At 39.1% G+C, this 18,657-nt stretch overlaps 1 protein-coding gene across 6 annotated transcripts in view; it reads right to left on the minus strand.

Moving 5' to 3' along the window:
• Luc7l3 (LUC7 like 3 pre-mRNA splicing factor) overlaps positions 1 to 18,657 on the minus strand; it is a 28,674-nt gene that overhangs the window by 2,389 nt on the left and 7,628 nt on the right. For 5 of the 6 annotated variants that reach the window (XR_005878395.1, XM_005075833.4, XM_040749521.1 and 2 more), the window contains exons 2-9: positions 15,178 to 15,244; positions 12,077 to 12,116; positions 10,123 to 10,267; positions 8,774 to 8,848; positions 7,309 to 7,413; positions 4,995 to 5,156; positions 4,053 to 4,336; positions 2,899 to 3,059 (exon numbers count right to left, since the gene is read on the minus strand). Coding sequence is in view for 4 of the 6 variants with exons in the window: in XM_005075833.4 (XP_005075890.1) it covers positions 2,899 to 3,059; positions 4,053 to 4,336; positions 4,995 to 5,156; positions 7,309 to 7,413; positions 8,774 to 8,848; positions 10,123 to 10,267; positions 12,077 to 12,116; positions 15,178 to 15,244 (1,039 nt within the window). In the remaining 2 variants the exon portion in view is untranslated. Of the gene's footprint in view, positions 1 to 678; positions 802 to 2,898; positions 3,060 to 4,052; positions 4,337 to 4,994; positions 5,157 to 7,308; positions 7,414 to 8,773; positions 8,849 to 10,122; positions 10,268 to 12,076; positions 12,117 to 15,177; positions 15,245 to 18,657 lie in introns of all 6 variants that reach the window. The other variant, XR_005878396.1, reaches the window with a different exon arrangement.

Genomic DNA, 18,657 nt, shown 5'->3' on the forward strand with positions numbered 1-18,657 from the left:
ATTCTAGATAAAGAATATACAAAGGCAACAGGAAAGGTATAAAAGACAGTACACGAAGCTGTAAACATGAGGCTAATTAACCTGCAAGGGCAAAATGATAACCAGAAAAAAATTTAAATGACAAGTTTACCTAATGATATATTTTGTTAAAAAATTTTTGATTATTTAAATATCCAAGAGGCGCAGACCTAATAAGAAAATGGGATCTTAAAAGCCCAAGACACCAGACCTCTGTTTTCACTAGATGTAAAAAAGTGTTACAAAAATAGTTCCCAACTTCCCCTATTGTTCTGTTGTAAAGTAAACCCCAGACTAAGATAAAGTGGTATACTCTGCATTCCTGTTCTATGTAACCCATTAAAAAAGCAATTACGCAGAAAACGTTAAATTAGACACCTTCCGTAAAAGATGTTTTCCCCCTTAAAACTAAGAATAACTATTCTAGCAAAGTAGATCATGATAGGAAGATGTCTAAAGAAAGGAATTCTACATGGACCATCGTTACAGACAACACCGAGGGTGGAAATGCAAATAGTGTTATGAACTCGCTCTCTTATGTAAAGGAGTATGCATTAGGTCCAACATTTGTGAAACAAGCAGAGTGATGTTCTAAGTGGTTAACTGTAAGACTTGCTTCATGTCTGTCTGTCCACTTGTGGGAACTGTGCTCTAACTGACCTTGTGGGAAAAGTCTTCCCTTTGTGCCTTATGGGCTTCTCCGGTGCACAGGCAGCTTCAAGGAGGAAGAGTCGTCTTGTTGCCCCGTAGAGGACTAGTAGTCCAAAAATCTTATCTTCTGGCCTATATAAATATGGTAGATCTTAATAGTCCTAAGGATATCCATAATGTGTGGTGGATTTTAGAGTTACGGATTAAATGTAAACTTTTTGAACAAAGAGCTATCTGTGGGAAATGACTTCTCATCTATAGAGTTAAACTGCTTCTGTTAGATTACAGCACCTGAGGCGGTGAATAGTCTTACTCACCTACCACTATCACTTGTCAAGAGTGTCTAGAACTTTCAAAAGTCAATGTGCTCACCACTTCTAAAAGTTTAAGTTAACACTACTGATAGCATGCCCAAGAGAGGCCTGAGGTCTTCCTTCTTTTCCCAAGTCTCAATGGGAAACTTAAGGGTTTTACTAAATTCATCTTGTCACATGTTAATAATTCAGGATAATTTTGGCTTACCCAAAAATTATACAACTGTTTCTATTTAAATGGCACAACTGGAAAAGAGCAACCAATGCAACAATAGAAATATGGGATCAAGCCAGGCGTTGGTGATGCACACCTTTAATCCCAGTCACTCGGGAGGCAGAGGCGGGTGGATCTCTGAGTTCGAGGCCAGCCTAGACTACAGAGTGAGTTCCAGAACAGCCTCCAAAAGCAATACAGAGAAACCCTGTCTCAGAAGAAAAAAAAAAAAAAAAACATGGGATTAAAAGCCTCACAAAATGAAGGTGATTAATTCGATCTGATTCAAGAGTCACTAGATGACTGACACCAATCAATTCTTGAAAACTGATACCTAAGTCCAAAAATAGGTCAAATCCTTCATAAATTGGGCAAGAAAACACCCTCTCAAATACAGCAGTAACCTTTATCCCAAATGCATTTTCAATCAGAGAAGCAATTTCTGAATTTAAAGTGGCAAACACTGAAGAGGTTCACCATGGGCCCCTCCCTGCAAATAATCTGAGAGGCGAGGGGGGGAGAAAGAAAGCATTTAACTCAATTTAGGAAAAAATAGCTATAAAAAGAAAACACGAGTGCCGCATACATGATCAGTCTATCTTATAGCAGCAGAGAACACACATGCAGAACAGGACAGGATGGAAGCATGGCTTAGGAGATCAGAAACATGCCCATTTTTTCATCCTTAAAGCCACACAGAGCAAAACAGCCCAACTAATATAAAACCAAACATGCTAAAATGATCCAAAAACAAAAATAAGTTTTAAAAGGAGATATTGATGCCAGGAGGTGGTGACACACGCCTTTAATCCCAGCACTCGGGAGGCAGAGGCAGGCAGATGTCTGTGAGTTCAAGGCTGGGCTGGACTGACAGCCTCCAAAACAATACAGAGAAACCCTGTCTAGTAAAACAAAACCAAAAAAAAGGACATATTGATGATTAAAAACATTATTTTAAAGTAAAGGCTAAAAGAGAACAGTTTTATGAAAACAGTCCAAACTGGGTGATGGTGGCGCACGCCTTTAATCCCAGCACGTGGGAGGCAGAGGCCGGTGGATCTCTGTGAGTTCGAGACCAGCCTGGCCTACAGAGTGAGTTCCAGGACAGTCTCCAAAACAATACAGAGAAACCCTGTCTTAAGAAAAAAAAAAAGAAAAAGAAAAAAAAAAAAAAAAAAAAAAAGAAAACAGTCCAAAGACAAAATTTATAGTCAGTCCTTCAAAATCACTAATATAAACCAGCTACTGGAAGCTACAGAACACCCAAAGCAGAGAGGAATAGCAAGGATACAACATTAAACATCACAATAAGGTATTCAACTTCTGGGAGCAAGAATTGCTAAGTTAAGTCAACACGGCACAAGAGGAACGAACAATGTACATATACTTGTGAGACATTATGAATATTGCAGTTTTTAAGTGTATAGTTAAATAAGCAAGGTTAAAAATTTCCACAGCCTGAAAGCATTCTCAAAGGTGATAAAAACTCAGAAGAATCTCTACTAAAAACCTTCAGGTTACCAACTCAATAATGAGGCATTAATAAATGATCTTAAAACCTTAGGTGGACTTCCACTCTCACAAATCAGAGCAGGGAAGGAAAGAAATACAGCTTGAAACTGAGCTGACTGTTGTGGCACACAGTAAAATGGAGTTCTGGGCCCTATTATAGACGGCGCCTCTCATAATAAACCAACCAACCTTTCTCCTTGGACTTTCTATCTTGTTCTCTGTCCCGACTTTTGCTCCTGTGTTTATATGACTTTCGATCTCGGCTTTTTGACCTTCTTCGATCCCGACTGCGAGATCTATGTTTTCTTTCTGATCTGTCATGGCTTCTACTTCTTCGTCGATCTCTACTTCTTAATAATTTAAAAAGAAAGGAAACAACTTCAGCTACCATTACTAAAAGAGCTCAGAGAAGCACATACTACTATTCAATAATCAAAAAGATTTAAGTAAAACTTTCCCTTAAGAAACAAATAAATGGCTAGCCTGATCAACGGAGTGAGTTCAAGACAGCCAGAGCTACACAGAGACACCCTGTCCCAAAAAAACCACACAAACATAATAGAACATTTTACATTAGAAATCTCAAGAATAGCTATTGAAAATCTTGTCATTAAATCCCAACATTCTAGAGGCAAAGGAAGGTGGATCCAAGTGAGTTTGAGAGTAGTCTGGTCTACACAGTGAGTCTACATAGAGAGACCCCATTGTGAAACAAAACCAAACAAAGAATATACCATCTGGTATACTGAGTCTCTTGAAAGATTATCTCAAACCGTAACAGAAGGGAACTAACCAAGAAAATGGAAACTCAACTCTTATAAATCCACCTAGCACATAAGGATGCAGTCTTGTTTTTGTTTTTTAAGACAGGGTTTCTCTATGTAACAACTCTGGCTGTCCCAGAACTCACTATGTAGACCAAACTGGCCTCAAACTGAGAGATCCGTCTGTCTCTGCCTCCCAAGTGCTGGGATTAAAGGTGAGGGCCACCCCCAGTCAAGGATGCAATCTTCTATTCAAGTCAAAAATAAAATAATCTGACTTTATGACAACATAAAATATGCATCCATCAGTCATTCTATTTCAATTTTAGAATTTTAGTTAGTCACCACCCAGACTAGTACACCAACACATGCTAGACACCCATCTTAATCCTGGGTGTTAGCAATCACAGTTCTCCAACAGCCATGTAACCAACAAGAGCAAGCAACCCACTCCGCAGGGTGCTGTGTCACTATGAGATACAGTAGTGACTTAATGATTTTTAACTTACAACAATTTCAGTTTATTACGTTATCTGGGAGCCCCACCATGAGCCAGACATTGCCAAAAGGTTCACATACCTGCTTCGCCTCCTGTCTCTACTCCTTGATCTTTTATGGTCCCGGGACCTGCTGCATCTCCGGTCAGAAGTTCGGCTTGAGTGTCTACTTCGTGAGCGACTTCTCTTTCTCCTTTCTCTATCACGAGCTCGCTCTTTCTCTCTTTCTTCCTCTTCTCTTCGTCTTTTCCTTTCCCGTTCCTCTCTTTCTCTCTCCCGCTCTTTCTCTCTTTCCTCTCTTTCTTGCTTCTCTTTTTTGAGACGTTCATCCCGATCAGGTTCTTCTGTTCTTTTTCTTAACTTTTCCTAAGGAAATAAAGTTCGATTTGTTTGTTTGCCGTAGAGCTATGACTCTGAGGCAGCTGAGGCAAGTGATCTATCACTGAGCCACCCCCCAGCTCAAGATAAAAATTTTATACAACTTTAGCCTTTAAGACATATATATATATAAAATATCATAATTTGACCAATACTTTAGGTAAACTCTCAACTTCTGACTTGAAAATGAAGGAAATAAAAGTGCTTTTATGAGCCAGGTGGTGGTGGCGCACGCCTCTAATTAACCCTAGCACTTGGGAGGCAGAGGCAGGTGGATCTCTGTGAGTTCCAGGCCATCCTTGTCTACAGAGATAGTTCCAGGACAGGCTCCAAAGTAATAGAGAAACTCTGTTTCAAAAAACAAAACAAAAACACTTTTATGAACAACAGAGCCTCACAGGAACCACACGGCCTGATTTCTTTTTACTTTTGGTACTGGGATCAGCCCCAGAACTGTAGGCACACTCAACAAACATGCTATATTAAAATCAACAGCTCCAGCACACCACTGCTTTGAAGAAATAAATTTGCTATTCAAGGTTTCTATCATTGTTTGACCAATTTTTAGCTATACTAAAGAAGAAAATTTTCAGATAGTTATTGCTAAAAAAATCACAGATTATGTATATGCTTATGAAAAACTTACTTTTAATTCTTCCACGGTGGCTTTAATTTTGGCATAGCCCATGTGTTGTTTTCCCATCAAATGGTCATCTACCCGGGACTGGGCATCTCCTACTATTAAAAAGGCTCCACACACTTCACAAACTTCCATCTGTTTTTCCTGGGCAGCAAAACTTTCAATAGTCTGAAATGAGAAGCAGTTGCTATGAGAGTATCTGAGGGGAAGAGAATAAATTCCAAAAGGAACTTAGCATCCACTTTCCATCTCTCTAGTAATAAGCTGAATACAACTACTCCAGTTTTTAGAGAGGAAAAGCTGGAAAAGAGAAACCCACTTGCATTGTTCACCTTACTTAACTGCTGAACTCTTACTTTCAGAAAGCTCTTTTAGTCTAAATTCCTTTCACACAGATTTAATAACTCAAAAACTACTAAGAAATTAAACTCAAGGTGAACTAACTCAGCTCACACTACTGAGTGAACATAACCAATGACCAATTCCACATCATCGATAGCATCTAAAGCACACACTGCACTACTCACAATAAGGTGGGAGACACTTTAAGAGTTTACCAATTTTAAACTAAGGTAAATAGAACTATGAGTGATTTAACAAAACTGAAAATACAATTCAGGCTCAAATGAGCATTTACAATTTAAGGCAGGGCTTAGCAAGAGAGTGACTGAAGAATTTTTCTGTTGTTGTTTTTGTTTTTTTTTTTATTTGGCTTTTTGAGACAGGGTTTCTCTGTATTGTTTTGGAACCTGTCCTGGAACTCACTCTGTAGACCAGGATGGCCTAGAACTCACAGAGATCCACCTGTCTCTGCCTCCCGAGTGCTGGGATTAAAGACGTGCGCCACCAACACCCATAAGAATTGTTTTTAATAGCTGGTTACTGAGGGACTGACAAAATGGCTCAGCAGGTATGGGCTCTTGACACCTAACTGGATAACACGAAGTTCACACGATGGAGAGAACCAATGTCTACAATGTGTCCTCTGATCTTAACAGGCATTCTGTTACAAGACCATAAAAACACACTAAATAAATAAATGTAAAAATATAGAATACAGACTGTTTGTAGTGAGATAAGATGTAGTGACTATTTCTATCCATATTCCTCAGTTCATAACTCCCTCCCGTAAGGCAAGCCTTCCCTTACCTTTAAGACTTGGAGTAGAGCATCAAGACCTACTTGTCTGATTACAAGGCCCCTATTTTAAATTCTGCACAACAGTCAAGGTAAGTGATATGGCAGGGGTGTGTGTGGTGCCACAAAAAGATCTGGACAGGCAAGCTATTGGGTTCCCCACTTGGTCTTTTGCATTATATAATATTCTGTCTAATCATGTTTCTACCCAGTTGTCCATGTTTCCATAATGCTTACAAAATTAAGTCTCGAATATGACCCAGAAAAGGACCTGGGAGCTTCCAGATACCTGAATACATGGAGGTTCCTAGAAGGTGGTGAACCTGAAGAGGAGATGGAAGCTTCACAACCCTTCTCCCATACCTATGCATCTCTTCTTCATCTGCATCCTTTGTAAAATCCTTTATAATAAGTTGGTAAACGTGTTTCAGAGATCTGTGAGGTACGGGAGCAAATTAATTGAACCCGGGGTGAGGGTTTGTGAAAGCTCTGAATTTCAACGTTAGTCAGAAGAACAGGCAAAATCTGGGGAATTTGAGTGACATCTGACAAACATGTGCCTGGGAGGGAGGGAGGGAGGGAGGGAGGGAGGGAGGGAGGGAGGGAGGGAGGGAGGGAGGGAGGGAGGGAGGGAGGGAGGGAGGGAGGGAGGGAGGGAGGGAGGGAGGAGCAAAACACAAGCTTTGGGGTTGAGCTTCCAATTTATGGGATGAATCTAAATGCTATCCTCAGAGAGGCTGTACTAAATGGAGTAAGAAGACTTGGCCAGTGCTTGCTGCTGCTGAAGAACATTTCTTGCTTGGTACTGGAGTGAAATCACTAGTCCAGAAACAGCTCAGAGGTACAGCATTTGCCTGACAAGCACAATACCCTAGGTTTGATCCTCAGCACCGTGTGTGAGGGTATGTGTGTGGGAAGGACACGAAGGAACAGAAGGAGCGAGCATACCAGAGCAAGCTAATTTTGAGGGTTTTTTTTTTGTTCTCTATCTTCATAGACTCATGATGTAAAGCAAAGCCTAACCTTGTGACCAACCAACCCAACATACACAGCCTTTTAAGAAAAGGCTTGATCAATACTGAATTTACGACAATAGAAAAAGTATTCAAAGGTTCTCCAACAAGAACAGATTTCAAGTGATTCATAATTAACAGGCTTCTTGGACATAAAAGGTAAAACTCACCGAGGTTGTAGATCTTAGCAATTCTCTCTCTTCTTTTAACTGTTCAACCAATTTCATCATTCCCTGGGCTTCTTCTACCTTTCCTTCAGATCCTAACTCTTCAATCTGAGACAGAAAAATCAAAACAAAACAAAAAACCAGTCAAGACTCCTTTTCAATCAATCTAAGAATCTGACAGCCCCCGTGCTTCATTTACATGTAGTGAATTTATATCTTTTTGCTTACTAAAACTTCAGTTTTATTTGACCCTTGTGATTTTTTTAACAACTTAAATGATGTGGATTTTAAGTTCACAAGGTTTTAAAGTGTAGACACATGGAAAAACCATAACCAGCTAGACAAGTTCCTTCCCAAACCCAAAAGGTTTCTTCTTTTAGTATTTCCTCCAACTTCAAACCTACACATATAACCAAGTAAGCAATCAATCAATCAATAATCTGTGTCACTATAGACTTGAATTTTCAAATTTCATATAAATGATATAATATGGTCTGTATTCCTTCCTCAGTCTAGCTTCTTTCGCTCAGATGATTTAAATGTTCATTCACATTACTGCAAATAGTTAAGTTCATGGCTATAATCACAATCTAATTTTGGTTTTCTTAAGATAGTATTCTACCTCTGTAACTTTAGCTGGACTAGTACTTATCATATAGCCAAAACTGGCCTTGAGCTCAAGGCATTCCTCCTGCCTCAGTCCTGAGATTACGACCACCAGAACTGGCTTTCTCACACACTTGTTAATAACATTTGAACTAGTACAAGTATTACTGGGTGGGGGTGGGGGCTCTCAGTGATTTTAACTAAAACTGTGAGCAGTAGTATACAAGATGTATAAGCATGTTTTAATTTCTGTTTTGAGTAAAGGAATGGCTCATAGTACATGTTTAGGCTTTTAAGAATCAAACTAAATACACACACACAGAGCAGATTAAATTCTTCTGGGAATAGCTGTACCCGAATCATTTTATACACTCATCATCAATGTCTGGTGATTCTAATGAGCCCAAATCTTTCACAACACTCAAGAACTTTACTACAGTTATTCTTTTTAATTGGGGACAATTCAAATATTGTTGAGTAACTCCCTGTGAGATTTCAGTTTGTATTTCCTATATAATCAATCAAAAATATCTTCATGTTTATTTTATGCCTTACCAGTCATGTGTCAGTCTTTTTTGTTTTATGTGGGTTATTTTTTCCCCCAAGACAGGGTTTCTCAGTGTAACAGTCCTGGCTGTCCTGGAACTAGCTCAGTAGACCAGGCTGACGCAGAACTCACTGAGATCTGCCTGCCTCTGCTTCCCAAGTGCTGGGATTAAAGGTATGCACAGGCCACCACTGCCCAGCATTTTTTAAGACAGGGTCCTAATAATCTCCACCAATTCCTACACGCTGGGGTTAACAACATTTGCCACAGCTCCTAGTTCCAATTATTTTCTTACATTTCTGTAACGATTCTCACCTGCTGTAGAAGCACATCAATTTTGTCTGTCAGAACCTGAATTTTTTCTTCATTTTTGCCTGTTGGACCAGCAGCCTATTAAAAACAGTAACATGTGTTAATGCTGTCATTGAAAAGTAAAATACCAAAGAAAGTACTTCTAACTCTTGGATCCAGGGATGGATCTGGTGGTAGTTAGTATGCACTAGGCCATGGGGGTTGATCCCAGCATCAACCCCTAAAGTAATAAAACATTCAAGTCCTCATGGATACAGAAACATATTTCTTCTCCTCCCTTTAAAAAAGAAAAGAAAAAGAAAAACCAAGAGGCTTCTATGTAGCCCAGTGGCCTTGAACTCAAGATCCTTCTGCCCTAACCTCCCAAGTGCTAATATAGGATGCCACCATGCCCATCAGTACTTCTATTTAGTAATTTAATTAAAGAAAGAGAGAAGTTGGGCATCATGGCATATACCTATAATCTCTTGCAAAGTGGAGGCAAGGAGGATCAAGACTTTAAGTCAGAGCCAGTAATGGTGGCAAATACCTTCAATCCCAGCACTCAGAAGGCAGAAATAGGCAGGTATATGAATTCAAGGCCAGCCTGGTCTACAGAGTAAGCGCCAGGATACACAGAGAAACCCTGTCTCAAAAAAATCAAAACAACAAAAAGCTTCTAGGTCATCCTCAGCTACATTAGTTTAAGGCCGTAAACAGTGTTTAACTACTAAATACTAATCCAACTACATTTGATCACTGTTAGTCAATTACATACATAGTTACTGACACCTAAAGGAAAACAAAAAACAAAATACCCTCTACCGAGCATAGCAGTACATGTCTGTCATCCTAGTACTCAAGAAGTTGAAACAAGAGTATTTTTGAGTTAGAGGCCAGTCAGGGCTCAAAAAAAGAAAAAGAAAACTCTTATTAGCAAAATCAATGTTACACTTACTAATGAAAACTGTCTAAGAACTACAAAGAAGCCCAATAATTAGTTTTTACAGCAGAAAGAGGGAAAGGAGAAGGGGCTAACCTTTATCAGCCACAAACCATCTATTCAAGAAGATCCAAGGCCTATATATCTATTTCTGAGCACCTCCATAAGCTCCAAACTCAAATAGCTAGTATCTACTGGGCACTTAACCATGTGTGTTACCACTGGTCACAAAATGTGACCTGTACTACCACCACCAAAACAAACAAAAGAGGGGAAGATACTTCCCTAAACACAACAGAAAAAAAGGTGCTTTTCAAATTTCATGTAATTTTTAAGACAAGTAATCAATGGAAGATAAAATTAAAAAAAACATGAAACACCTCGCTATCCAGAGAACAAGCGTTCTTTACAAAGGTCATTTCATACTTACCCCAGAGGATTGCTGATTTTGAGATAATGCCAAACGAGCATGACCTCGTCTAATTCTACGCTCTACCTCGGCAAGTAAACTCTGTAAGTACCGCAAAAAATCTCTCTCATAGCCAACTTTCATAAAACGAGAACTCTTCTCATACCTGATAAAAATGAAAATAAATAAACTTTTAACCATTACAAGTCATATATTCTCTATTATCCCCATCTCTAGGACTACTGCATTTAGACTGAAGAATAAACAAGATATTACATGCAGTAAATTTCTAGCTGTATCTTTTCCTATCAAAGGGAAAGGCATTATATTCTACACTACTGTTGGTTAACAATCAGTTTATGGGGCTAAGGAGATGGCTCAGGGGCCAAGAGATTTGACTGCTCTCCCAGAGAACCCAGATTCAACTCCCAGCCCCCACATGGCATATCACAGCTGTCTATAGCCCCAGTTCCAGGGGACCCAAGACCCATGGATGGCAAGGCACTAATGCACAGAAAATAAAAAGAATCAGCTTGGTAGTATAATGCACTGAACCCAGGGGCTTAGACATATTACCAAAGTGCTTTATCACTGAACTATAAGCTTGTTTTTTAAGAAAGGGCCCCACATTAAGTTGCCCAGACTGGCCTTGAACTTGAATCTTCCTGTTTGTTTCCCCAAAACGGGTTTTATAGACCTGCACTCTCAGGTAAAATCACAAGCTTTAAACACAAGTTTAAGCACCAGCTCTACTATTACACTGAATCTATCTATGATCCCAAATCCACAAATCTTATCTATAAACCAGTGAAATGTTTCAGCAGGTAACTCACTGCTAAGCCTGACACCCCAGTTTGATCCCAGGGACTCAAATGGTAGAAAACAACAAATGCCTAGAAGTCATCCTTTTAGCTCCACAAGTATGTCACTGGCACATGTAAGATACACAAATCAAATAAATGTGATTTAAAAATTAAAAAGTAGCTCACCATGCTGGTATTGCGCAAATTAAAGCACTAGAAACAGATGGCTATCTGTGAGTTTGAGGCCAGCCTGGCCTGCATAGTAAGTTCCAGGCTAGCTAGGCTCCATAGTAAGACAGTATCTCAAGTAATAATAAATTTTAAAAGCTGGGTGGTGGTAGTACATGCCTTGAATCCCATGAGTTCAAGGCCAGACTAGTCTACAAGGCAAGTTTCAGGACAGCCAGGGCTACACAGAGAAACCCTGCCTCAAAATAGATAATAAATATAAAAAGCTGTGCAGGCAGGCAGTCACTTATAACTCTAGTGCTTGAAAAATAGAAAAGGGATTCCTGGAGCAAGCTGGCTCAATAGACTAGCCAGAATTAGCCAACTTTGTCTCAATAAATGGAGTGGAAAGTGATCAGGGAGCACATCCAATGAATGTCTATTGTGGACCTCTATATACATCCCTATCCCATGCTCAAATGACCCATACGCCAAAGCTGGAGAGATGGCTCAGTGGGTTAAATTGCTTACTATATAGGCATGAAGACCTGAGTCTGGATCCATATAAAGCCAGGCACAGCAGAACAGGTTTGTAATCCCAGCATTCTTAAGAGTGAGATGGCAGGCAAAGACAGGAAAACTCTCTTAATCTTTTAGGACTGCTAGCCTGTCATATGCAGTATTGAACAAGAGACCCTATCTTACACAACTCAGGTTGTCTTCTGACACACAAGGGAGGGGGTTACAAACAACTATAAAATGAATTATAAAGGAGCAAATGAGGGGAGATGTATACATAATATAGAAAATTAGCAATATAATATGCATTCATATGGCAACTAACATCATTGTTGAAGTTATTAAACCTTACCAGGCCCAGCCAGTGTCTAGATTTCTATGCAACATTATTTTACATTAATTCCAATTGCTTCTTCAATGCTTGTTTCTTTAAACTAAATAACCAGGAGGGGAGAATGACTTAAAAATAAAAAAGTAAAACTCACTGTTTTCTTAGATTTTCATCATGAATTTTTTCACATGGACCTAGGAGAGAGAAAAGAGCATGTATAAATTATTTGTGACATTAATACTCTCTCACTAGAAATAGCATCTTACTAAGTAGCCTAGGCTAGTCTAGAACTTAAGATCCTCCTACCTCAGCCTTCTAAGTGATACTCAATAATAAAAGTACACTACTACACCAGGTTTTTTTCTTTCCTTTTTACAAAGGTGACACTTATGTGACATGGTCAACCCAGGCAGTATACCCCTCTCTAATACGTTTAATTCCTAGCATCCCTGTAAAACAAAATACAGCTGCATACAGTATCAATGTGGCTACTACAGTAAATACAGCCCTTAAAAATAATAAAAATATAAAGGAAAAAGGACACATTTTTTTCACCAAGTAGACTGTAGACAACAAAATTGATGCTACTGAGTCATGAAATAACTAAGTCACCAAAGGGAACAGGGAACAGAAGTTAAAATAAGAAGGTAACTGTTTACTGCCACCAAACAAAACCTGGATGCTATAGACTACTGATCTGAACTAGCATTGGTATTACCTTCAAATATTTGTCCATAAGTAACACAAAAGTCTCAATCTAAACAATTTTTTTTTACTTTTGGCTATTTCTTCTGAAATTTAACTCCATTAATTTGGAATTTTGTGCTTTTTTTTTTTTAAAGATTTACTCATTATGTATACAGTGTTCTGTCTACAAGAGAGAAGAGGGCACCAGATCTCATTATAGATGGTTGTGAGCCACCATGTGGTTGATGGGAATTGAACTCAGGTCCTCTGGAAGAACAGCCAATGCTCTTAACCCCTGAGCCATCCCCCCAGCCCTAAACAAATGTTTTCATACTAATCATCTTCTGTTCTACTGCACATTTCACAAAATTCCTTTTATTTTCAAATTATTCCAGTCCTTTCTACTAATGTACATATCCCTCTATGTAGCACGGCTGGCCACTAATGTAAGGGCCTCTTGCCTCAGCGTCCAGGGTACTGAGATTACAATAGACATGTGACATCACCTTTCAATTCAGTCAAGTGATTTATTTTTCTATGTATGTATCTATGTATGTATGTATGTATGCATGCATGCATTATACTGTATGTAATAAACGCATAGGAGTGTATAGCACTCTTGTCTGTGCACGTACAAGCTTGCAGGAGTCAGAGCATGACTTTGGTATTGTCCTGTTTGCTGTTCAACTAGGCTGGCTAGACAGCAAATTGACCCACCTGCTATCCACCATGCAATGCTGCCATAAAAGGCACGAGCAGCTTTTCTTGGGTGCTGAGTTTGAATTCAGATCTTCATGTTTACAGAGCAAGCCCTCTTACCCACTAAGCCAACCCCCAGCCCAGTCCACTAGCTTTTATTTCACATTTCTCTAGTTTTAACTTCTAAAAGCTTTGTTTTTAAGATGTTCAGCTTAACTGCAATGTGCACATACTATTTCTCTAAAGATACTAAGTTTAGGCAAGATTTCTAAACAACTCCCTTGACCATTTTGTTAACCTAAGTTGAAGGTATTCTTCAAATGTCTGTCTAGTTAGTGTTCCCTGGCGGGCAACTTACTTTTTTAAAAGACTGTTTTGCCAACACACACACCATTTATATGCCTGGTCGTAAGAGAGCATTGGAGCCCCTAGAACTGGATTCACACAGGGTTGTGAGCTACCATGTGGCTGCTAGGACCTGAATCAGGTCCTCTACAGAGCAAGTGCTTTAAAATACTGAACCATCTCTCCAGTCCTGGCAACTAGTTTTTAAAGGATACTTCCAAGTTATGACTGGAAATAAGAATGGATTGGCAAGATTTGCCAGCAAAGGCCTTTACCAAAGGGAAAAAAATCAAGAACTGATTGGTGTAAAGGAGATCCTCAGAGTACTGAGCTGTTCCCCTGCTCCCTGTACCAGGGGGAAATAGCTAAAGATCTCTAAGAGAACACCACTATTAAGTGCTTACTTAAAACTTTTTTTACAATTTCATTTTTGCCCAGAATTGCCCTGTGTTGTGCTTAAAATGTTAGGATCCAGACTTTTCCAGCCATAATATGCCCCAAGGCAAGCACTGGTATCAGTAATGTGAGAAAACTCACAACTCAGCCAATAGTATTTGTAGTTTATGCTTCAGAGGTCTCTGATCAATTTTTCAAAAAAAAAAAATAACCCCTATCTTCCTGGGACATGGGGTAGAAAAGTTAGCATCGCGAAATGTACAAGAATACCTAAATTAATGGTTCTTTACTGGGAGTTATTTAGATTCCAGACAACACCTGTCAATGTCTGGTGACAGTTTGGGCTGTCATGGCGGTATACGCTACTGGAAATACCAGGTATGAGCTAGGAATGCTGCCAACACCCTCAAATATATTGCTTCAAAATATTAACAGTGTCAAGGCTGGAAAAAACTCTCAACTGAATGAAAATCCTTCTGCACTTTAGTCTTACGACTCAACCCTAAATTTTATAGTATCCTGATGCCCCAAACTCAGCATTCACCAAGATTCTAGGATCCAATGTTTGTTTTCTCAGTCCCCTCAGCAGACTTTCAACATAGGCATCTCTGTTCTGTTGAGACGGATCTCCTAAAATTGTGCTGATTCCTGATGTTAACTGCCTATCCCATTCCCATTCCTGTAGCATAGTTTCCATTTTGGCCAGGCATGATCAGTTACACCTGCGATCCTAGCATTCAGAAGATGGAGGAGGACTGCTCTATGCTTCAAGCCAGTGTGGGCCACATAAGTGCTTTTCAGGCTAGCCTGTGCTAGAGTAGAGTGTGTACATGAACAATTTTCATGAACATTTAGTTATGCCAGTATGTTTAATCAAACTAACATTAACTAATATACTCATAATTGAACCAAGTAAGAAATTACTTATCAAATTTAAGGGAAGAAAATCTTCAGGATTACAAAGACAATTTTGACTTTTAGTTATATGCAAAGTTTTACTATATAACCTAGGCTGGCCTTCAACTCAAGTTCCCCGTCTCCTGATGAGATTATAGGCTTGTGTCATCATGCCAGGTGAAAAAATCTTATTCTAACTGTGATAAAAGAATAAACAGAAAAATCACTTACCAAGATCAGAACGAGTATTTGTAAACAATTCCGCAGGACAAAAACCACAGAGATAATATTTACAAACCTATTAAAAGAAAAAAAAAGTACTTAACTTTCAAAAACTGCTTAGTTCTAAAACTTCCATTAGAAAGATTTCCAAGTAATACTTATGTCTTGATGTATTATTCATCTTTTGACAAGTACTTCATCTGCTAAACTCTCAACTTCATATTCTTAAATTTTAATGAAAAGGAACACAACTTACAGAATTATGTTATTTTCTAAAAATATATACTAATTAGGTCTGTTTAAATATGATCTGTTTCCCAGTAAACATCACCTTGTGCTTTAAGAACTGGCTTTGAGCTGAGCATGGTACTCAGGAGGCAGAGGAAGGTAGATCTCATAAGAAAAATGAAATGGGGGAGGAGTGGTCTGAGGCAGGGTTTCTCTGTATAGACCTGGCTGGCCTTGAAACCAGAAATCAGCCTCTCTCTGCCTCCCCAGTTCTTGGATTAAAATTGTGCACTACCACGTCTGGCAGGGAAAAAATTTTTTTTTTTTTTTTTTTTTTTTTGGTTTTTCGAGACAGGGTTTCTCTGTAGCTTTGGAGGCTGTCCTGGAACTAGCTCTTGTAGACCAGGCTGGCCTCGAACTCACAGAGATCCGCCTGCCTCTGCCTCCCGAGTGCTGGGATTAAAGGCGTGCCTGGCAGGAAATTTTTATTATCTAAAAACAAGCATCTAGAAAGATGGCTCAGCACTTAGGAGGCACTTGCTCTTGCAGAGGACCTGAGTCTAATTGCCAGACTCACAACTACCTGTAACTATAGCTCTTTTCTGGGATACATGCATGTGCACACGTCCTCGGGTTATGCACATACAACAGGACTCCACTCACAGAACTAAACATAGAATCTTAAAAAAGAAACACCATTTTTGTAAATCCCCTTTTGTCATTGACATGAGGTACACTATAGTAATATAATGTGTAATGATCTTACTCCAACTTTTTCTTTCCCAACCTAAACTTACTTTCTCTTCTCTTAGGTATCTTGTATAGCAAGTTCCCCACAATCAATGTTTAAGCTTTATAACAGCTTTTAACTATTCAGATTAGGCCCTGAGGCTCATGATCTAAATCAAGTATTACACTCATTTAAGTAAATTAGCTTTGTATTTTTGCTAAAGTTCCTCCAACTGTCCATAAAATCTACTAGCCACTTCACATAAGTCAATCTTTCACTGAGTGACTCTTCATAGACCCCAATGAGGAAAGCATGAGCATGAAATGAATTTAATTCTCTCCTGTTGATATACTTTTCATTGAGACAGTGTCTCATTATCTAACCCAAATTGGCCTTGAACTCAAAACAATTGTGCTTTGGCCTCATAAGCACTGGTATCGGAAAAGTTTGTTCCACCACACCAAGCCTACTTTTTTATGACTCCTTCAGATTCCATACTTAATTTGGTAAACCAAAGCACATTAATCAAAATTTCAAACTATCACCTTTCACACAAAATTTCACGGTCACTGTGATTATCAATGCATTAACTATGACCTATGAAAAAATATTAAATGTAAACTATAGTAAGATGGGTTAGCATTTAGCTCACTCTAAGACATGCAATGGGACTAAGTTCTATAGATAGCACAAAATAAACTGAGTAAAAATTTTTGAGTAATGACTCTAGACAATTAGAATTTTATGTTAATTAAATATGAACATCAAAGCAGTATGGTTTCATAGCTCTGCCCATAAAAACTGAAGTCAAAACCTATCATCTATCTAGCCAGCCTGGTGGCACTAACCTTTAATCCTAGATACTCAGAAGACGGAGGCAGGAACCTCAAGTTCAAAACCTACCCAGCTTACAAACTGAGTTCAAGGCCAGTTGGGCAATTTAATGAGCTTCTGTCTCAAAACAAAAAAGGGGGTCCTGGGTTTCAAGCTCCAGTAATGGGGAGGGGAACACAATAGAACCACCTGATGAATCAAACGAAGTTAAGCACATATTTGTATCCCTAGCTACCTGAAAGCTAAGAAGAGAGCGACAAGTTTGAGGCCAGCATGGGCAACACAACAAAATCAAGTCTCAAAAAAAGTTTAAGAAGAGACTGGCAAAGGCCTGGTGTCTTTAGTCCCAGAATTTAGGAAGGAAAGGCAGGATTTTCTGTAGTCTGGTCTACACAGGGTTCCAAGTCAACCAAGGCTACATAGTAACATGCTGTTTCAAGGGGAAAAAAGGCTGGGCAAGCCTTTAATCCCAGAACTCCCATGCAGAGGCAGGGGGATCTCTGTGAGTTCAAGACCAGCCTGGTCTACAAGAGCTAGTTCCAGGACAGGCTCTAAAGGCAAAGAAGAGTAGCCCTGTCTCGAAAAACCAAAAAAAAAAAAAAAAAAAAAAGTAGATATCGTTGAGATAACTCCTGTTGGCAGTGGTGGTCAAACTGATATTTGAGGACAGAGATGCTAATAAAGTCTGTGCCACAGCCAGAAACTGTGCGTGCCTATAATCCCAGCTACTTGGTTTAGGTAGATTGCGTCAGGGATAAACCTGAGCAACATAGTAGTGAGTAGTTATCTCAACCTCTTCCCACAAACAATCCAAAACACAAACAAAACCACTCAACAGCAAACCCTGATTATATATTAAGACTGTCATACATGTATTAATTTAATACATTTTTAATTTAATAAATGTTTCTTGTCTATCATGATTACTTTAATTCTGGCTACATGCAGCCTAGAACCAAATGGGTTTGTTTTAACAACAGTCTCATCCAACAGCCCCAGCTGGCCTAGGATTTGAACTCCTTCTGCCTCAGCCTTCTGAGTACTAGGATCTTCAGGCTATGCTACCATGCCTTTTTTTTTCCTTTTTTTTGCTAAAGGAATTCAACATCTAGTTTATAAAAAGGGGAAAAAAGCAGAAAAAACTTCTCAAGAACAGTTTTAAAGAAAGGTGTAAAAAAAAGTGTATAAGAGTCAGTCAGAGAGCTATGGTTTTGCTCCAGTTATACAGTGATTATACTTTCAAGTAATTAGTCTTCAAGTGTCTCTCAATACATATTCCTTTGAAGTCATGCCTCACACACTTCTTACTGTTTACACATTCTGAATGATAATTTTCAATCAATCGCCACAGCAGCTGGGCAGTGAACATCTTCACTGCTTAAAAGCCTTCAACCTCTTCCCAATATAATGAAGTTCAAACTTCATTCTCACTTATCTCCCTACTCACTACCCACCCAAGATATCCAAAGGCTTCAGTTGTAACATTACTTAAAATTTCCCAATTGCACTCACTTTCTCCAGCCTGTCATAAATAGCAATGTGCCTTCTCTCTGGTCCTTCCCCAGGTTTTCACTAATCCTTTATGTTCCAGTATTTAAAGGCCACTTTGTATGAGAAACCCTTCTTGAGTCTGGATTAGATACCCCAGGCTCTTTGCACCCTCATTTTCTTCATTGTAGGATTCACACCGAGTCATT

Source organism: Mesocricetus auratus, unplaced genomic scaffold, assembly GCF_017639785.1.
Source record: "Mesocricetus auratus isolate SY011 unplaced genomic scaffold, BCM_Maur_2.0 Super-Scaffold_100007, whole genome shotgun sequence".
NCBI classification, from domain to species: domain Eukaryota; kingdom Metazoa; phylum Chordata; class Mammalia; order Rodentia; family Cricetidae; genus Mesocricetus; species Mesocricetus auratus.